The 14,071-nt window shown below is 48.4% G+C and overlaps 2 protein-coding genes across 5 annotated transcripts in view; one reads left to right on the plus strand and one right to left on the minus strand.

Annotated features, from left to right (window-relative positions):
* Positions 1-3,670: 3,670 nt before the first annotated feature.
* Positions 3,671-9,454, minus strand: QPCTL (glutaminyl-peptide cyclotransferase-like). Of its 4 annotated transcripts, XR_550935.1 has the most exons (9): positions 9,245-9,454; positions 8,613-8,756; positions 7,550-7,831; positions 5,895-6,047; positions 5,693-5,792; positions 5,096-5,212; positions 4,537-4,787; positions 4,385-4,449; positions 3,671-4,249 (listed from the first exon to the last, which is right to left on the minus strand). XR_550935.1 is itself a non-coding variant. In XM_008578602.1 (7 exons), exons 1-7 carry the CDS (start codon positions 9,452-9,454, stop codon positions 4,642-4,644), a joined length of 1,152 nt encoding a protein of 383 aa, XP_008576824.1. In that variant the 3' UTR covers positions 3,671-4,641. The 4 variants fall into 4 exon arrangements, 1 of the variants encoding a protein (XP_008576824.1); XR_550933.1 differs by having other exon boundaries at positions 3,671-4,449; XR_550934.1 differs by having other exon boundaries at positions 4,385-4,787.
* Positions 9,455-10,168: 714 nt separating this feature from the next.
* Positions 10,169-14,071, plus strand: part of SNRPD2 (small nuclear ribonucleoprotein D2 polypeptide 16.5kDa) — a 15,765-nt gene continuing 11,862 nt past the window's right edge. The window contains exons 1-2 of the mRNA XM_008578601.1: positions 10,169-10,273; positions 11,668-11,847. Coding sequence (XP_008576823.1) covers positions 10,272-10,273; positions 11,668-11,847 — 182 coding nt within the window. The 5' untranslated portion in view covers positions 10,169-10,271. The remainder of the gene's footprint in view (positions 10,274-11,667; positions 11,848-14,071) is intronic.

The following is a 14,071-nucleotide window of genomic DNA, read 5'->3' on the forward strand; positions in this document are numbered from 1 at the left end:
GCCCAGACTCATTTGTGTGTTGTTAAGGGAGAGGGGTTGGGGAGAGAAGGGAAATAAGGGCCTGTGCATGGTGGGATGGAAGAAGTAGAGAAGGGGTCCTTAGCCAAGTCCCTTAGCCTAAGATTATTTTCGGCTCTTCTCATCTGTGTCAGTTTGGATTTGAAAATCACCAAATAGCAGTAGCTTGAACAAGATTGTTTTTTAAATTTCTTTAAAAATCCCATGTTGTGGGCCGGCCCGGTGGCGCACTGCTACAGTGCGCCGCTTGGGAGCGCGGCGGCGCTCCCGCCGAGGGTTTGGATCCCACATACAGACCGGTTCCCGCTCACTGGCTGAGTGAGGTGCGGGTGCAGCACCGAGGTTTGCGATCCCGTTGCCGGTCCCAGTCCGGTACGGGCGCGACACTGAGGGTTGCGATCCGTTGCCAGACACAAAATAAAGACAAAAAGGAAAAAAAAAAAAAAATCCCATGTTGTGCAAGTATGGTGGCCCTCAAGTGATCAAGAGCCCAGGCTCCTTCTAGCTCACTGTTCTATCAGTCTTTGGCTATGGTCCTCGTCCTCATAGTCCAAGATGACAGCTACAATTCCTACCAGCACCGTTTTGCAGGAAGGGAAGCCCCCTTCCTCCCAGAAGTACTATACTTCTATATAGATCTGACTGGTCAGAACTTAGCCAGACGATAGGGCTGCCAGGGAGTCTAGGAAATACAGTCTTTTAGCTGGGTACAGTACGCCAAACAAAAAACTCTACTAAAGATCCCTGTAATTAAAGTTTTAAATATGAATTTAATTATTTTACTAAATGAAAAGAGGAAATTAAGACATCTTTTAAATTTGGGTATAAAATAAAAGAGAAAAATGGATATTGAGAGGCAGCTAGCAGTCTCTGATATCCTTATCAGGGAATCAGAATTTCCAGAGAGACTAGGATATATCATAGTAGTTATTCAACACTTTGATTTTTTTTTTTTCATGGCTTGCTAGAATGGGCATCCAAACCATTGACCTTAACTCTTAGATTTTAGAGTCAAAGAGACCTGGGTTTGAATCGTGGCTTGGTTTTGTGGAGGGTGGTTGGATTATTTGGACCCTCCTGCTGAAAGCAACTGAAATTTAAAAAAAAAAAAAAATCTCCTTAAAAGTATCAGATAGTAACTGGCTAGTTAGCTCAGTTGGTTAGAGTACAGCCTTATAACACCAAGATCGCAGGTTCGAATCCCTGTACTGGCCAGCCACCAAAAGGGGGGAAAAAAGCATCAGGTAGCCAATAAAATACAGTCAAACATTTAAGGGAAAGGTACATAGGTCCTGAAGCCACTTTTGCTTTGAGGGTAATTGTTGATGTGGACAAACTTGGGTTTCCTATTTGGCAGCCTTATTGGGATAAGCAGGCAGAAGTCAAGGCCAAAGCCTGCCCAAGGTAGGAAACCTAACAGGACCTGGGATCCCAGAGAACCACAAACTCCGGTAAGGATGATCTAGAAGACTGCAGAAATATCTAGAACATTATGAGGAGCACAGGACCAAAGGAAAAAGAAAAACTGAGAATTTATGGTCACAGACACCCTTGGAACAGGTTTGTAGCCAGGTTCACATCACCCATCTGATCCAGGCTATTCTAGCTGAGATGTCTGGCAGAAAGAAACACAAATCTGGTGGAAGAAACTGTCATCTAGAATCCCCACAAATAATTTTTCAGGCAGTGAGTAGTACACAACCAAACATACATGGAAATAAAGCAGAAGAGCAAGAAACAGCAGAAACAACAGAACAAAAACGGACCTGCAAAGGCTTCAGATGAAACTGTCAGTCACATTATAATACAACATTTATTTTAAACTGTTAAAAAATTTTTTAAAAAGAGCTTGGAATTATTAGCAGGAACCCAAAACTAAAAAAAAAAAAAAATGGCCAGGCAGATAGGAATGGAAAAAACCCACCGACTTTACTTTTAAAAATGAAAAATACAGTAACCAAAAGTAAAAACTCAATGGCTGGGATAAACAGCAAATTAGAGACAGCTGAAGAAAGATTTACTGAACTAATAACACTCAGGTCAACGGTTCGGATCCCTATACCAGCCAGCAGCCAAAAAATATAAAGCTGGGTGAAAAAAAAAATGCAGAGACAAAAAGCAAACAAACAAAAACAAATATGAAAGAAGGGTTATGGAGGATATTGAGGTCTAACATTTCTTTTGGTAGGGGTGCAGGGGCAGCCAGCTGGTACACAGATCAAACCCCAGACCTTGGCGTCATCAGCACTGTGCTTTAACCAACTGACCTAACTGGCGAGTTACCAATAACATATTTCGTTGGTATTCCAGAATCAAGAGAATGGTGCAGACAATGTTTAAAGACATGATAGTTGAGAATTCCAAACTGATAGAAGATACCAATTAAGTCCAATGAGTTATAAGCTAGATAAATAAAAAGAAATGTACCCCTAGATACATTGCAGTCAAGGTTCCCAGCTATGTGATCTTGGGCAATTGATTTATCTGAAGCTCAGTTTCTTAATCTGAACAATGGGAATACTTTGCAGTTCCTCAAAAAATATGTGAGACATAGTTTGTATTTATAAAATACACTGATAGGGCTGGCCTGTGGCTAACTTGGGAAAGCGTGGTGCTGATGACACCAAGTCAAGAGTTAAGATCCCCTTACCAATTATCTTAGAAAACAGAAAAACACCGATGAACACTAGCTGGTTAGCTTTGGTTAGAGTGTGGTGGTGTTATGCTGAGGTGAAGAGTTCAGATCCCCGTATTGGCCAGCTGCTCCCCCCCACCACCCCAAAAAGAAAGAAAGAAATAACACTGATGGACCTTTCATAGGGTGAAGCGGGAGGAGCCCAGGTTTGGATGAGAGCCACAGGACCTGCTGGCTATGGGACCTGGGGAAACATCACCTTGCCAAGTATCAGCAGCCTCATCTGAAAATGGGGCTAATAATTCTTACCCTGAATTCAAGCCAAAAATGTGCATAAAGCCAATTAGAAACTTTGGGTTCCTTTTTGTCAACAAACTATTCATCCAGCACAGGTGACTTCTGAAAAGGAGGTAAGACATGGGGATTGGGAGCACAGACCTGGGTGAGAATCTGGACTCTGCAAACAACTGGTTCACGATTCTCAATCTCAGCCACCCCACCTGCAAGATGAGAACCGAAATTGTACCTTTGCAGGGAAACTAAATGAGTTGACATATGTAAAGTGCTTATGGTGCCTGGCACATACTAGGTGCCCGCTAAATAGCAACTGTGGAGGCACCTGAATTGAGGACCTTCTGTTTCTCTTCTCTCATTGATATCTTCAGTTTCAGTCCTGGAGTTCTATTGAGTCTTCTGCAGCCTAGAGTTGGCTTGGAATGCCAATGCTCACCTTCAACATTTAATAGTCCTCTATCTTGGCCTGGCATTTCTGCCACCTACCAAGTCTCCATCAAAGTCACAAAACCAGCAGGCACAGAGCCCAGGACTCTTATTCTAGGCTCCCTCCCTCTTATGGTTTTCTTTTGAATAGGTTTGCTAAGCAGCTTTATATCCACCAAACTATATCCTAAGTACAGCACGTCCCAAACTCTGTTCATCATGACACTCCCTCAGGTGTTTGTTACAGAGCCCCAGCCCCTTCCCGGAGTTCTGGTTCAGTAGGGCCGGGGTGAAACGTGGGAGTCTGCATTTTTTTATTAAGCCCTCCAGCTGAGTCTAAAAATGAGGTTGTGTTGGGAAGTACTTCCTCACATCTCATACTGCTGTACACACAGCTGAAAAGGAAAGATGGTTTGGTATAACTACTTTGAATCTAGGTCTGTCTTACCCATTCCTACCATAAATGTTCTTAAATGGTCCAAACCCAGTGTTTCCCAAAGGATCTTCTGAGGTACCCTATTTTTGTGAGGTGCTTTCCAATAAAGGGGTTCCATGGTGAAATACTTTGGGAACCATTGCATTCTCAGTCTTACTCTTGAAAATTTACACCGTGTACTGAAGAAATTTAATGTTGTCTTACCCCGTTTCTTTGATCTTGGATCCCCTTTTCCTTGCAACACCTATTTACACTATTTCTGCAGAATATATTTTGCATAAATACCAGTTTATTGCCCATTGGGTCTTGCAGAATCTGGAGTTCCTAAGTATTGGTTTCCATCTCCTCTTTTCCTATTTATGAGAACATCCTCTGTGGGTCCCAGGTGGGAGTTAGGTTTGGATTGGTGCAGTAGCAAGGCTGACATTCTGGAGAACGAACTAACAAAAAAAACATAAGCCATGGAGAATTCATTTGGTTGGGTGGTGTTGCTTGCTGGTCCGGATGCCAGTCCATGGTTGGCTGACTAAAAGAATAGCATTTGGTCCCTGCAAACTTTCAGACCAAGTATTTACCTCAGGGCAGGGGCCCAGCTCTTATTCCTTTGGCTGTCATCCCCATGAAGGTCTCTTCTGTGTCCCTGAAGATAATCAAAGGAAAGGGGGTCTTCCAACTGGAGCACAAGTAGGAGCCAAAGGTATAAAAAAGGACAAGCAAGCACACCCACAGTGGGCCTGGCCTGAGATCCACCAGCTCCAGGTGCACTTGACATATCCCCTGCCGGGCACGTCTTGCTCAGAGTAGGGTCCCCTCTTGGGCATTAGCCGGCAGGCTAGAGCCCCAGGTATTCAGCCACGAACACTGCAAGGATGCGGCTCAGGTTGTGTACCGTGGGTGGGTGAAGATTGGCCTCAGTGTCAGCGGGCGTGTGCCAGACAGTGGGGAAGGGCGTGGAGATGAGATGGAGCACTGGGACGCCTGAAGGTGAGAGAGGAGACTCCATCAGTCCTGCTATGGCCCACCACAGGCCAAAACCCAGCCTTGGGCTCTGGGTAACCTTGCCTTGCCCCCCTCCCCCACAGAAGATACTCTGTTCTGGCACTTTAAGAACTCTGAACCCTAACCCTAACCCTCTTCCTATTATCCCCATTTCCCAGATGAGGAAATTGAGGCACAAACAGGTCCAGCAACTTGCCACCAATCCCCAGCCCTGGGAAGGGCCATGGCCAGGTCCAATTTGTCGATTCCTTGGACCCCCACTTCCTATCCCTCCCTGCAACAAGTACCTCTGTGGAGGAAGGGGATGTGGTCATCTTCCACAGAGCCAGGTGGCTCTCCAGGTTGGAAGTACATCACTTCCTGGGGATGAGACTGCAGCAGGTTCAAATGGTGCAGACGCTTCTCTGGAGGTGGTGGGGATTAGAGAGTAAGAGTTAATCCTCAGCAGTCAAAGGTCCTCTCTTCACAAATCAGTAAAAGGAGGGACCTTGGAGATAAAGCACTAGTCATCCCAACAAGAATGAATGACAGTTACTCCAAACTGTGGGCTTACTGTGTTCCTGGTCTCATTTCATTCCTCTGAGTCTAGGAGGTAGATACCCCTATTATCATTACTATCATGCCCATTTTATAGCTAGGAAATTGAGGCTCAAAGAGATGAAGCCATTTGCCCATTTTCACAGCTGGTATGAGGCAGAGGAAGGATTCAAAACCAGGGCTGTCTCACCTCAGAGCCCCTGTTTTATAATCACTACACTTGACTGCGGTGGCATCTAAGGGAAGTGGAGGAAGGCTGGATGAGCCCTTAGAGGACAGGTGCCTGGCCTGCCCCGGCCCTCTTTCCTGCATCCCAGGCTGGTGCCCACCTCCATCTTCACCCTTACCAATGCTCCTCAGCCGATGGAACCAGCGGACCGTGCGGGGGAAGTGACTGTAGAAGGTTGGATTGGGGGCTCCCAGGAGATCAAGAAGCATAAAGAGCTCCTAGCAAGAGAAACCAGGACTGAATGGAACTGAGTGGGATTCTGCCAACCCTGCTTCAACTTCTCCCTCCCTCACCAGAACCCAGTGGGACCCTGGTCTTACAATAGCCTGGATCCTGGTGGGGCCAGGACTGTGGGGTATAGACTCCATGAGCTGGGCCAGGTGACGGGAGCCATAAAGGGAGTCCTTGGGTCCCCATTCCTTCAATGCCTCTTCACCGTCCAAGAAGAGCAGCTGCAGGGTCACCGGGGCTGCCTGTGGGAACAGGTGGCCAGGGCCAGCTCAGGGCCAGTCCTGGGCCTCAAACCACCCACATTTCCTGCCTGCTTGCACAGCTGAATGGAACAAACTAGGTGTCCTCATTCAGAATGTGATGGCCAATAGCACAGTCTCTGAGCCAAACTGCCTGGGCACAAATCTGGACTCAGCTGCTTTATAGCCAAACAGACACAGTTAAGTTACTAACTTCTCAAAACATCAGTTTCCTCATCTATAAATGGGATTAGTAACAGTTCTATGCATAGGGTGCAGGTCTTAGTCTGGCATATAATAACTAAATAAGGATTCATCTTGTTATTCCCCAAGCTCATTTTGGCAAAAGAGACAGACCCACGAATGAATATACAAACAGTGAAATGCAGTTGGAACAAATACTTCCAAGAACTACAGGGTCCTGAGAGAGCATAGAGAGAAGGGGGTTGGGGAATGACCTGGTCTGGGGAGGGCACTGGGTCTATTGGGAAGGGATGTTTGCACTGAGGGAGGATGGGAGCTGGCCTGGCAAAAATGGACCAGAGGGAAGAGTGTTCCTGACCAAGGGAACAACATGGACCAAGGCTGGGGCCAGTGAAGAGGCCAGAGAGGTTTGAGAGAAGACCAGAGGGGTTAGTAAAGTCCAAGGAGTTTGGGCTTTGTGATAGGGGCACTGGGGAGCCATGGAAGGGATTTGAGCAGGTGAGGAGCGTAACGAAAGTTGTGTTTTCATTCGATCATTCCACAAATTTTTATTAACATCCTACATTTTGACAGGCAATATTCTGAGCTCAGGGGATATTGAAGGCAACAAAAGAAGGTAAGTTTCCGCCTTCATGGAACTTATTCTAGGTAGGGAGACAGGCAAACAAATCAACAGAAAGCACCATAAAGCATGTGATAGTAATAGGAAGCTATTTTAGGGTGCTTGGGAAGACCTCTTTGTTATAATTTTTTTTATTTTTGTTCACTGGCCTGGTGTGGGGATCCAAACCCTTGACCTTGGTGTTATAACACCACGCTCCAACCAACTGAGCTAACTGTCTGCCATTAGGAAGAGTTCTTTGAAGAGGTGATATTAGACTGGACACCTGAATGAAGGGTGGGAGTCGACAAGGAAGATATCTGAGAAAAGCACATTCTATGCAGAGCAAACAGCAAGCGCAAATGCCCTGAGTGAACCCTGCGGGCTTGAGGAACACAGAAGAGTTGGCCAGAGGAGAGTGAGCAAGGGCTGCGGAACTGGAGGTGACACTAGAGAGGTAACAGGGCACACCTCATGGACCAATATAAAGACTCTGGCTTATGCCTGTAATGAGGTGGGAGCATGGGTGGGTTTTGGGCAGAGTAAGGACAGGATCTGACATTCAGGAGGTAAAAAGATCCCTGTGGCTCTGTGTGTGGAGGAAGATGAGAAGGATGATAAATGCCCAGGCAAGGGAGGATGGTGGCTTGGACTAGGGTAGAGGTAGCCTACTGCTCCTCACCCTACCCCTGTTCCTCACCTGCTCTTTGGCTCTGCTCAGCTCCAGATCGAGGGCCTGGGCCAGCTCCAGTAGCAGGGCACAGGGCACAGCTGAATCTGTAGCCCCCACAAAGGGGGCCGACCCAGGTGGGAAGAGCTTTGAGTCATAATGGCAGGCGAGGGTGAGATGACGGCCCGCCTCTGGGTCCAGCGTGGCCACCACGTTGCCAAAGTCCAGTGGCCCCAGAGGCGTTGAGGCCATGAAGGGATCCAGCTCCACATGCCAGCCTGCTGTCAGTGCCCGTAGCGTGGCCTCCAGGAACTAGTGGCAAGAGAAAGGTGGGAGGGTGGACGGGGACTGGGGAGGAGGTAGGGAGAAGGGCCATGTGACCTGAGCCATGCAGAGTAGTAGGGCTGACTCGCAAGTCAAACTCTGGTTTAAGTCATTCTCTAAAAGTTCTGCTGAGTACCTACTGGGTGCCAGACATTGGGGTGACCCCGCCTCTTGATGCCAACAAGACTAATCACAGCTTACTCTTAAATAGTTCTCACGATATGCCAAGCCCTGTTCTAGGAACCCTATGCAATAGGGACTGCCAGGGAATTTTGCAGATGAGAAAACAGGCCCAGAGAGGTTAAGAAACTAGTCCAAGGTCACACACTCTAAGTGGGTGAGGCGGGATTGAAACGCAGGTAGTATTGAAAGGATTCTTGATATTTCCTGGGAGGCAATATAGAGATGTAACAGCACAAGCTCTGGAGCCAACCTGCTTGGGTTGAAACTCCAGCTCTACCATTTATTAGCTGTGGGATTTGGGCAAAGTGTATAAGCTTTGTGGGTCTCAGTTTCCCCATCTGCATAATGAAGATAATATTGGTACCCACCTCACAGGGCTGTTTGTTGTTTGTGCCTAGCACATAGTAAGCTTTTGTTGGGGGCGGTACAGCCTGGTGGTTGGTTACCAGTGTGGGGAATGTAGAGTCGGATTAACTCCGTTAGAGCCCCAGTTCTGCCTTTCAGCTGCTTTGGGATCTTGGACAGGGCGCCCATTCCCATTCTTTGGCGGGCTGGAGCGTCAGGGATTGGAGGTGGGACCCCTTACCTTTCTGACTTGGATATTGCCGGGGCTGCCTGGGGTTCTCACAACCAGCAGGGGGCGCAAAAAAGTGCCCCAGAGACGCTGCGGGTCCAGTTGCCCCACTACTCTCCGCAGCCGGGCTTCGGGTAGGCTTCCGATCAACGGGGCCTTGAGAGGGAGGTGGGAGAGGGAAAAGAATGGGAGCAACCTTTATACCGACCCTACCCCGGGCGCTGTCGCTCCCAGAGTACCGGTTCCTCTTCGTAATTAGCGGTCTACAGCATCAGAGACTTGGAAGATAAATCCTAGATTCAGGAAAACTCCCTCCAAGCCCATCCGGTCCATCCTACCCCAGTCCTGATGGGGAAATCTAGGTCCAGAGAGAGTAAGGGACTCTTCCAAATAGTTGACTTGAGGCGTAGAACCCGGAATTCCCAGTCTTAGTACTCTAGACCCTTCTTCTGAAAGCCGAGCTACTGTTACAGAACAAGCCCAAAGCCTTATTCCGTGGGTAAGGGGCGTGCGCTCAAATGACGGAGACGGTGGTACCTGTCGCTAGGGCCATACGATAAAGCCACGTCAACCCGAGACTCTGGGGAAGAGAAGGAAGGGAATGAAGTCCCTCGAGGTGCCCGCCCCGCCCCCTCCGGCCTCACCCGCAGCTCCTGGCCCGGCGGCAGCTTCTCCGTCCTGCGGTGCCAGCCGCTCCAAATGATGTAGAACGCCGAGCCCACGGCCAGCGTCAGCAGCAGCAGGGGCAACAGCTGCACCCGCCGTAGCAGGCGGCGCTTGGATGGTGAGGTTGGCTCCGCGAGGCCACGTTCCCCGAGCCGTAGCCGGGGCCGCCCGCGGCCCCCGGAACGCATGGCAGCTTTGCCTGAAACCGATCCCGGACCGTGGATTGAACTTAGGCTCAGCCAAGTTCCACCCCACGGAATCACAAGACCAATGAGCAGCAAGAGCGGCTGCACCACCCTACCCATCAGCGAACAGTGAAACCAATGGGAATGCTAGTCCTGAGGACACGCCTCCCTGCCTCCTTGGGGTATTAGGGTTGGTTCCCCCGAGAGTTGCACAGCCCAAAAGGGAGCGCGAAAGGGGTAGGTTCCACCTCAGCGGAAGAGGAAAGCCAATGAGCAGCGTTTGATCGTGGAAAACATTCGACGTCCGGGCGCAGGTCCACGCCCCTCCCGAATGTAGGCAAGGGATTGGTTGTGTGGGGTCTGATAGATCAATAGACACGTCAATGAACCGGCCCTGAAGGAAAGGGGGCAGTGCCCATCCCTGAAGCGAGGAGCGGATTGGCTTCGCGGAGGCCGCGCCCCCGAAGACAGGGTCGGCGGGCATTTGGAAATGGTGTGTCGTTTCCCTCCTTCGACCTATACCGTTTTACAAAGAAATGCTTTGAGTCGGATCCCCTTTCTTTTTCTCCCCATGGTCGTGAACATCTGCCCCGTACGATCCCGAATGGCTTGGAACCACACTACTCGAGGGTTTTACCCCACCACTACGCAGGGCGGACGGGGATCACTATGGCAACAGGCCACGCCCCCGCCCTCCAGTCGGGTTTGCGCAGGCGTCCGCGGAAGTGGGTTGCAGGAAGCGGAAGCCCCGCTTATCCCTCTCTCCGCAGAGGCAGAAGCAACGCGGAGGAGACGCGAGTGATCTGGACGCGGAGCCACCATGTGAGGCCCGGCTAGGCTTCGGCAGCGGGAGTGAGGTTAAGGGTGTAAATTTAACCGATTTACAGTGGAAGGGGGTGAGCAAATCCGGGGCGGAGGCCCAGAGTTTAGGGATAAATTGGAGTACTTTTTTCCTGAGGCCTTTGACGACTCATGAGTTCGGGAGAGGGGACAGCTTTATCAGATAACGGGCTGGGAGCTTTCCCATCTAATTAGTCTTGTCGAAATGAATTTTCAGGGGAAGAAATTTTACGAATAAAAGAAACCTGGGGAGGGAGAGTGCAGAGTGTTAGGAATAACGATTTTGAGGTAAGGGACTCTGGAGACGGGTGGCTTTAAGACATAATTTGCGACTTTTATGGATACCGCGTCACTGGAATGATTTTGCGTATTCATTCATTCAGCAAATATTGTATTGAGTGCCCATGTATCAGGCATTGCTTTAAACACATGGGATATATTAATGAATAAAACCTCCCCCTCCCCAAGAAAAAAAACCCTGCTACAGCTTATGGGGGGAAGGGGTGGCAGGCAATAAATAGATAATAAACAAGCAACGTATGTGGTGTGTTAGGTAGGTGATCAGGGCTGTTAGTAAAGGAACAGTCGAGTAGGGTAAAAATAATGGGGAATGTCAGTAACTTAATAACTAGCACAAAAGGACACTTTGAGAAGGCAACACTTGAGCAAAGACCTGAAGAAAGTGAGGGAGTAAACCACACAGATATCTGCAGGTTCCAGGCAGAGGGGGCAAATGCAGAGACCCTAAGATGAAAGTTTGACTCATTTTCAAGGACCACTCAGGAGGCCACTGTGGCTGGAGCAGAGTGAAAGAGGGGGCACATGTAGGGCTTTGCAAAAACTTTGGGTTTTCCTCTTTACACTGAGATGGGAGGGTTTTGGAGAGTGACTTGGTATGATTTAGGTTTTAGCATAACCCCTCCTACTGCTCTGTGGAGACCAGTCTATCAGGGAACATGTGTGGAGGCAGGGAGACCATTAAGACTCCAGGAGAGAAATGATAGAGATTTAAACCATGGTAAGAAATGGCCAGATTCTGGATATATTTTAGAGGCAGATGATATATTTTGCTGACAGATTTGATGTAGTTTGTGAGAGAAAGAGAGGAGTCAAGTTGACATCAGGGTTTTTGCCCAGAGATCCAGAAGGATGGGGAACGCTGTGGATGGAGTAGGTTGGGTGATGTGGAGCTCAACCTGGGACATGCAAAGTTGGAAGTGTCTAGCAGGCATCCAGGTGGTGTGATACCAAGAGAGAAGACTGAGCAAGAAAATGAGTTGGGGCAAGGTTGGGGAGACACTGAGGGCAAGGCCATGACCACCCATGCTCCCAGCTCCAGCTCTTCTCACATGTGGGTTCCATATTTGCCTATTCAGGAGCCTCCTCAACAAGCCCAAGAGTGAGATGACCCCAGAGGAGCTGCAGAAGCGGGAGGAGGAAGAATTTAACACAGGTCCACTCTCTGTGCTTACGCAGTCAGTCAAGAACAACACCCAAGTGCTCATCAACTGCCGAAACAACAAGAAACTTCTGGGCCGCGTGAAGGCCTTTGACAGGTGAGCGCCTGGGTCCTGGGAGGTGTTCTGTCCAGGTCCTGAGAAGCAGCCCCAGCTCCAGTCTGAGGAGCCTGAAGACAAGGTTTCTCAGAAGGCTGGGGTGCGACTGTATCTCATTGCTTCTCCAGTTGTACACTACAGTGGTTATGGACATGTACTTGGGAGCCAGCCCACCTGGGTTTGCATCTCAGCTCTGCCTTTTAGCAGCCAGGTGATCTTCAGCATGACTTTATCTTCTCCGTATAGTGGCAGTAATCATGGTGATTGTAAAGATTTAGTGACTTAATACGTGTGAAGTGCTTAGTACAACATCTAGCACACAGGTTACTGAATCAGCTTTTGCAGTCATTACATGAGTGTCTACCCATGTCAGGGACTTGTTCTAGGCTCTGGAGACACAGCAGTGACTAAAACAAATATGGTTCCTTTATTCACTGAACTTATGCTGTCCGTAGGGAAGCCAACAGCAAGCACATAAATATAAGTGATGATGAGTTCTATGAAGAAAAATAAGGGCTAGCTGGTTAGCTCAGTTGGTTAGAGCATGGTGTTGATAACACCAAGGTGCAGAGGTCTATCCCTGTTACCTACCGGCCAGCCGCCAAAAAAAATAAATAGAACCAGGAAAGAGCGTGGAGTACTGGGAAGGGGTTACTGTCTCAGCTGGGATAATCAGAGAGGCCCTATCTGAAGAGGTAACAGTAAATAGACCTGAGCAAAAATGAAGGAGCAAGCGAGGTTCTTCATATTTAGGCCAGAGGGAACACCAAGGGATTTTTCTTCTGTGGGCCTCATTTTCCTTATCTGAAAAATTGCATCGTCATAATACCCCTCAAAGAATGGTCGTGAGGTGGGCCATCCCCGGGGCGCACTCGGGAGAGTGCGGCGCTGGGAGCGCAGCAACGCTCCCACCGCGGGTTCGGATCCTATATGGGAATGGCCGGTGTGCTCACTGGCTGAGCACGGTGCGGATGACACCAAGCCAAGGGTTGCGATTCCCTTACCGGTCACGAAAAAGACAAAAAAAAAAAGGTCGTGAGGAAAAAAGATATTATGTATGAAAAGCACTTGACAATAAACATATAACCTGCAACCTTTAATTAGCATTTAGGAGGTACTTCCTCACATCAGTGTGATAAGGCTTAATTTGAGAAAAGTTTTGCCAATACCTATTACATGACCATAAGCAAGTCTTTCACTATGAGCCTCAGTTTCCTTTTTCTTTTTTTTTTTTAAAGATGACCGGTAAGGGGATCTCAACCCTTGACTTGGTGTTGTCAGCACCACACTCTCCCAAGTGAGCCACGGGCTGGCCCTGAGCCTCAGTTTTCTTAAGCTGAGTCTTTTTTTCCTTTTTCTCTAGCTTCTTCCTCTATCCCCATCTACCTTCCACCCCTCCACCCTACCTGGCCTGCACCCTAGTATGTATCCTGCCATGTCTGACTCATAGCATATACTAAATTTACTTAGGCCAGCCCGCCCACCACCACCACTCTAGAAATCTTCCAAGGATTCTGAATTGTACTGGCAAGTGGGCAGTGTATATGTTTCTTCCACCCCTTTTTTTCCTACTAAACATAACTTTCCATACATACTGTTCTCTACCCTGCCCTTTTCACAGTATCTCCTGGAGGTTACTCCATAGCAAAGCATATAGAGTTTCCTCATTCTTCTTTATTCTTACTACTTGGTAATATTTCCATCAGGCATATGTACTTTGGCTTGGTTAAACCAGCAACAGTTGCGCTTCCTGTGTCTCCTTCTGTCCTTTCATCTCCCTTTCCTCCATTTCCTTCTATTCCTTAACCTTGCTTTAATTTTTCTTCTAGCAGCTATCAACCACCTGACAGGTTATTACAGGTCTCTTTGTTTACTTCTTTCTTGTTCTTCTCCCCTCACTAGAATGCAAACCCCATGAAGGCAGGTATGCCATCTCTTTTATTCATTGCCATATCCATCGTGTTCCAGGCTATGCATGCAGTAGGTGCTCAGCAAGCATTGTGAGCTAATCCATACTGTCATCACACATGCCCACTCAACACCCTGAACACAGAGACAAAGCACTACTGGAGTGGAGGTGTCAGGTCCCACCTCAAGCCCCAACATGTGAGGAGCCTCTGGGGCCTAGAGAGAAGCAACTCCTTTGTTGCTGCTTCCCTAAGTACTCAAGAGTTAAAAGGCACAAGCAGAACCATTTGCTTGCCTTTACCCTGTGCCTGGCCCA

The sequence above is a fragment of the Galeopterus variegatus genome, unplaced genomic scaffold (genome assembly GCF_000696425.1).
Source record: "Galeopterus variegatus unplaced genomic scaffold, G_variegatus-3.0.2 Scaffold1725, whole genome shotgun sequence".
Lineage (NCBI taxonomy): Eukaryota > Metazoa > Chordata > Mammalia > Dermoptera > Cynocephalidae > Galeopterus > Galeopterus variegatus.

Excerpts from the sequence above, each read along its gene's own strand:
- QPCTL (XM_008578602.1), bottom strand. The coding sequence starts at position 9,454 with ATGCGTTCCGGGGGCCGCGGGCGGCCCCGGCTACGGCTCGGGGAACGT. Across the intron at positions 7,832-8,612 it reads GCAATATCCAAGTCAGAAAG|TTCCTGGAGGCCACGCTACG; the intron begins GTAAGGGGTCCC and ends TCTTGCCACTAG. Across the intron at positions 4,788-5,095 it reads CATCCCCTTCCTCCACAGAG|GCGTCCCAGTGCTCCATCTC; the intron begins GTACTTGTTGCA and ends TCTCACCTTCAG.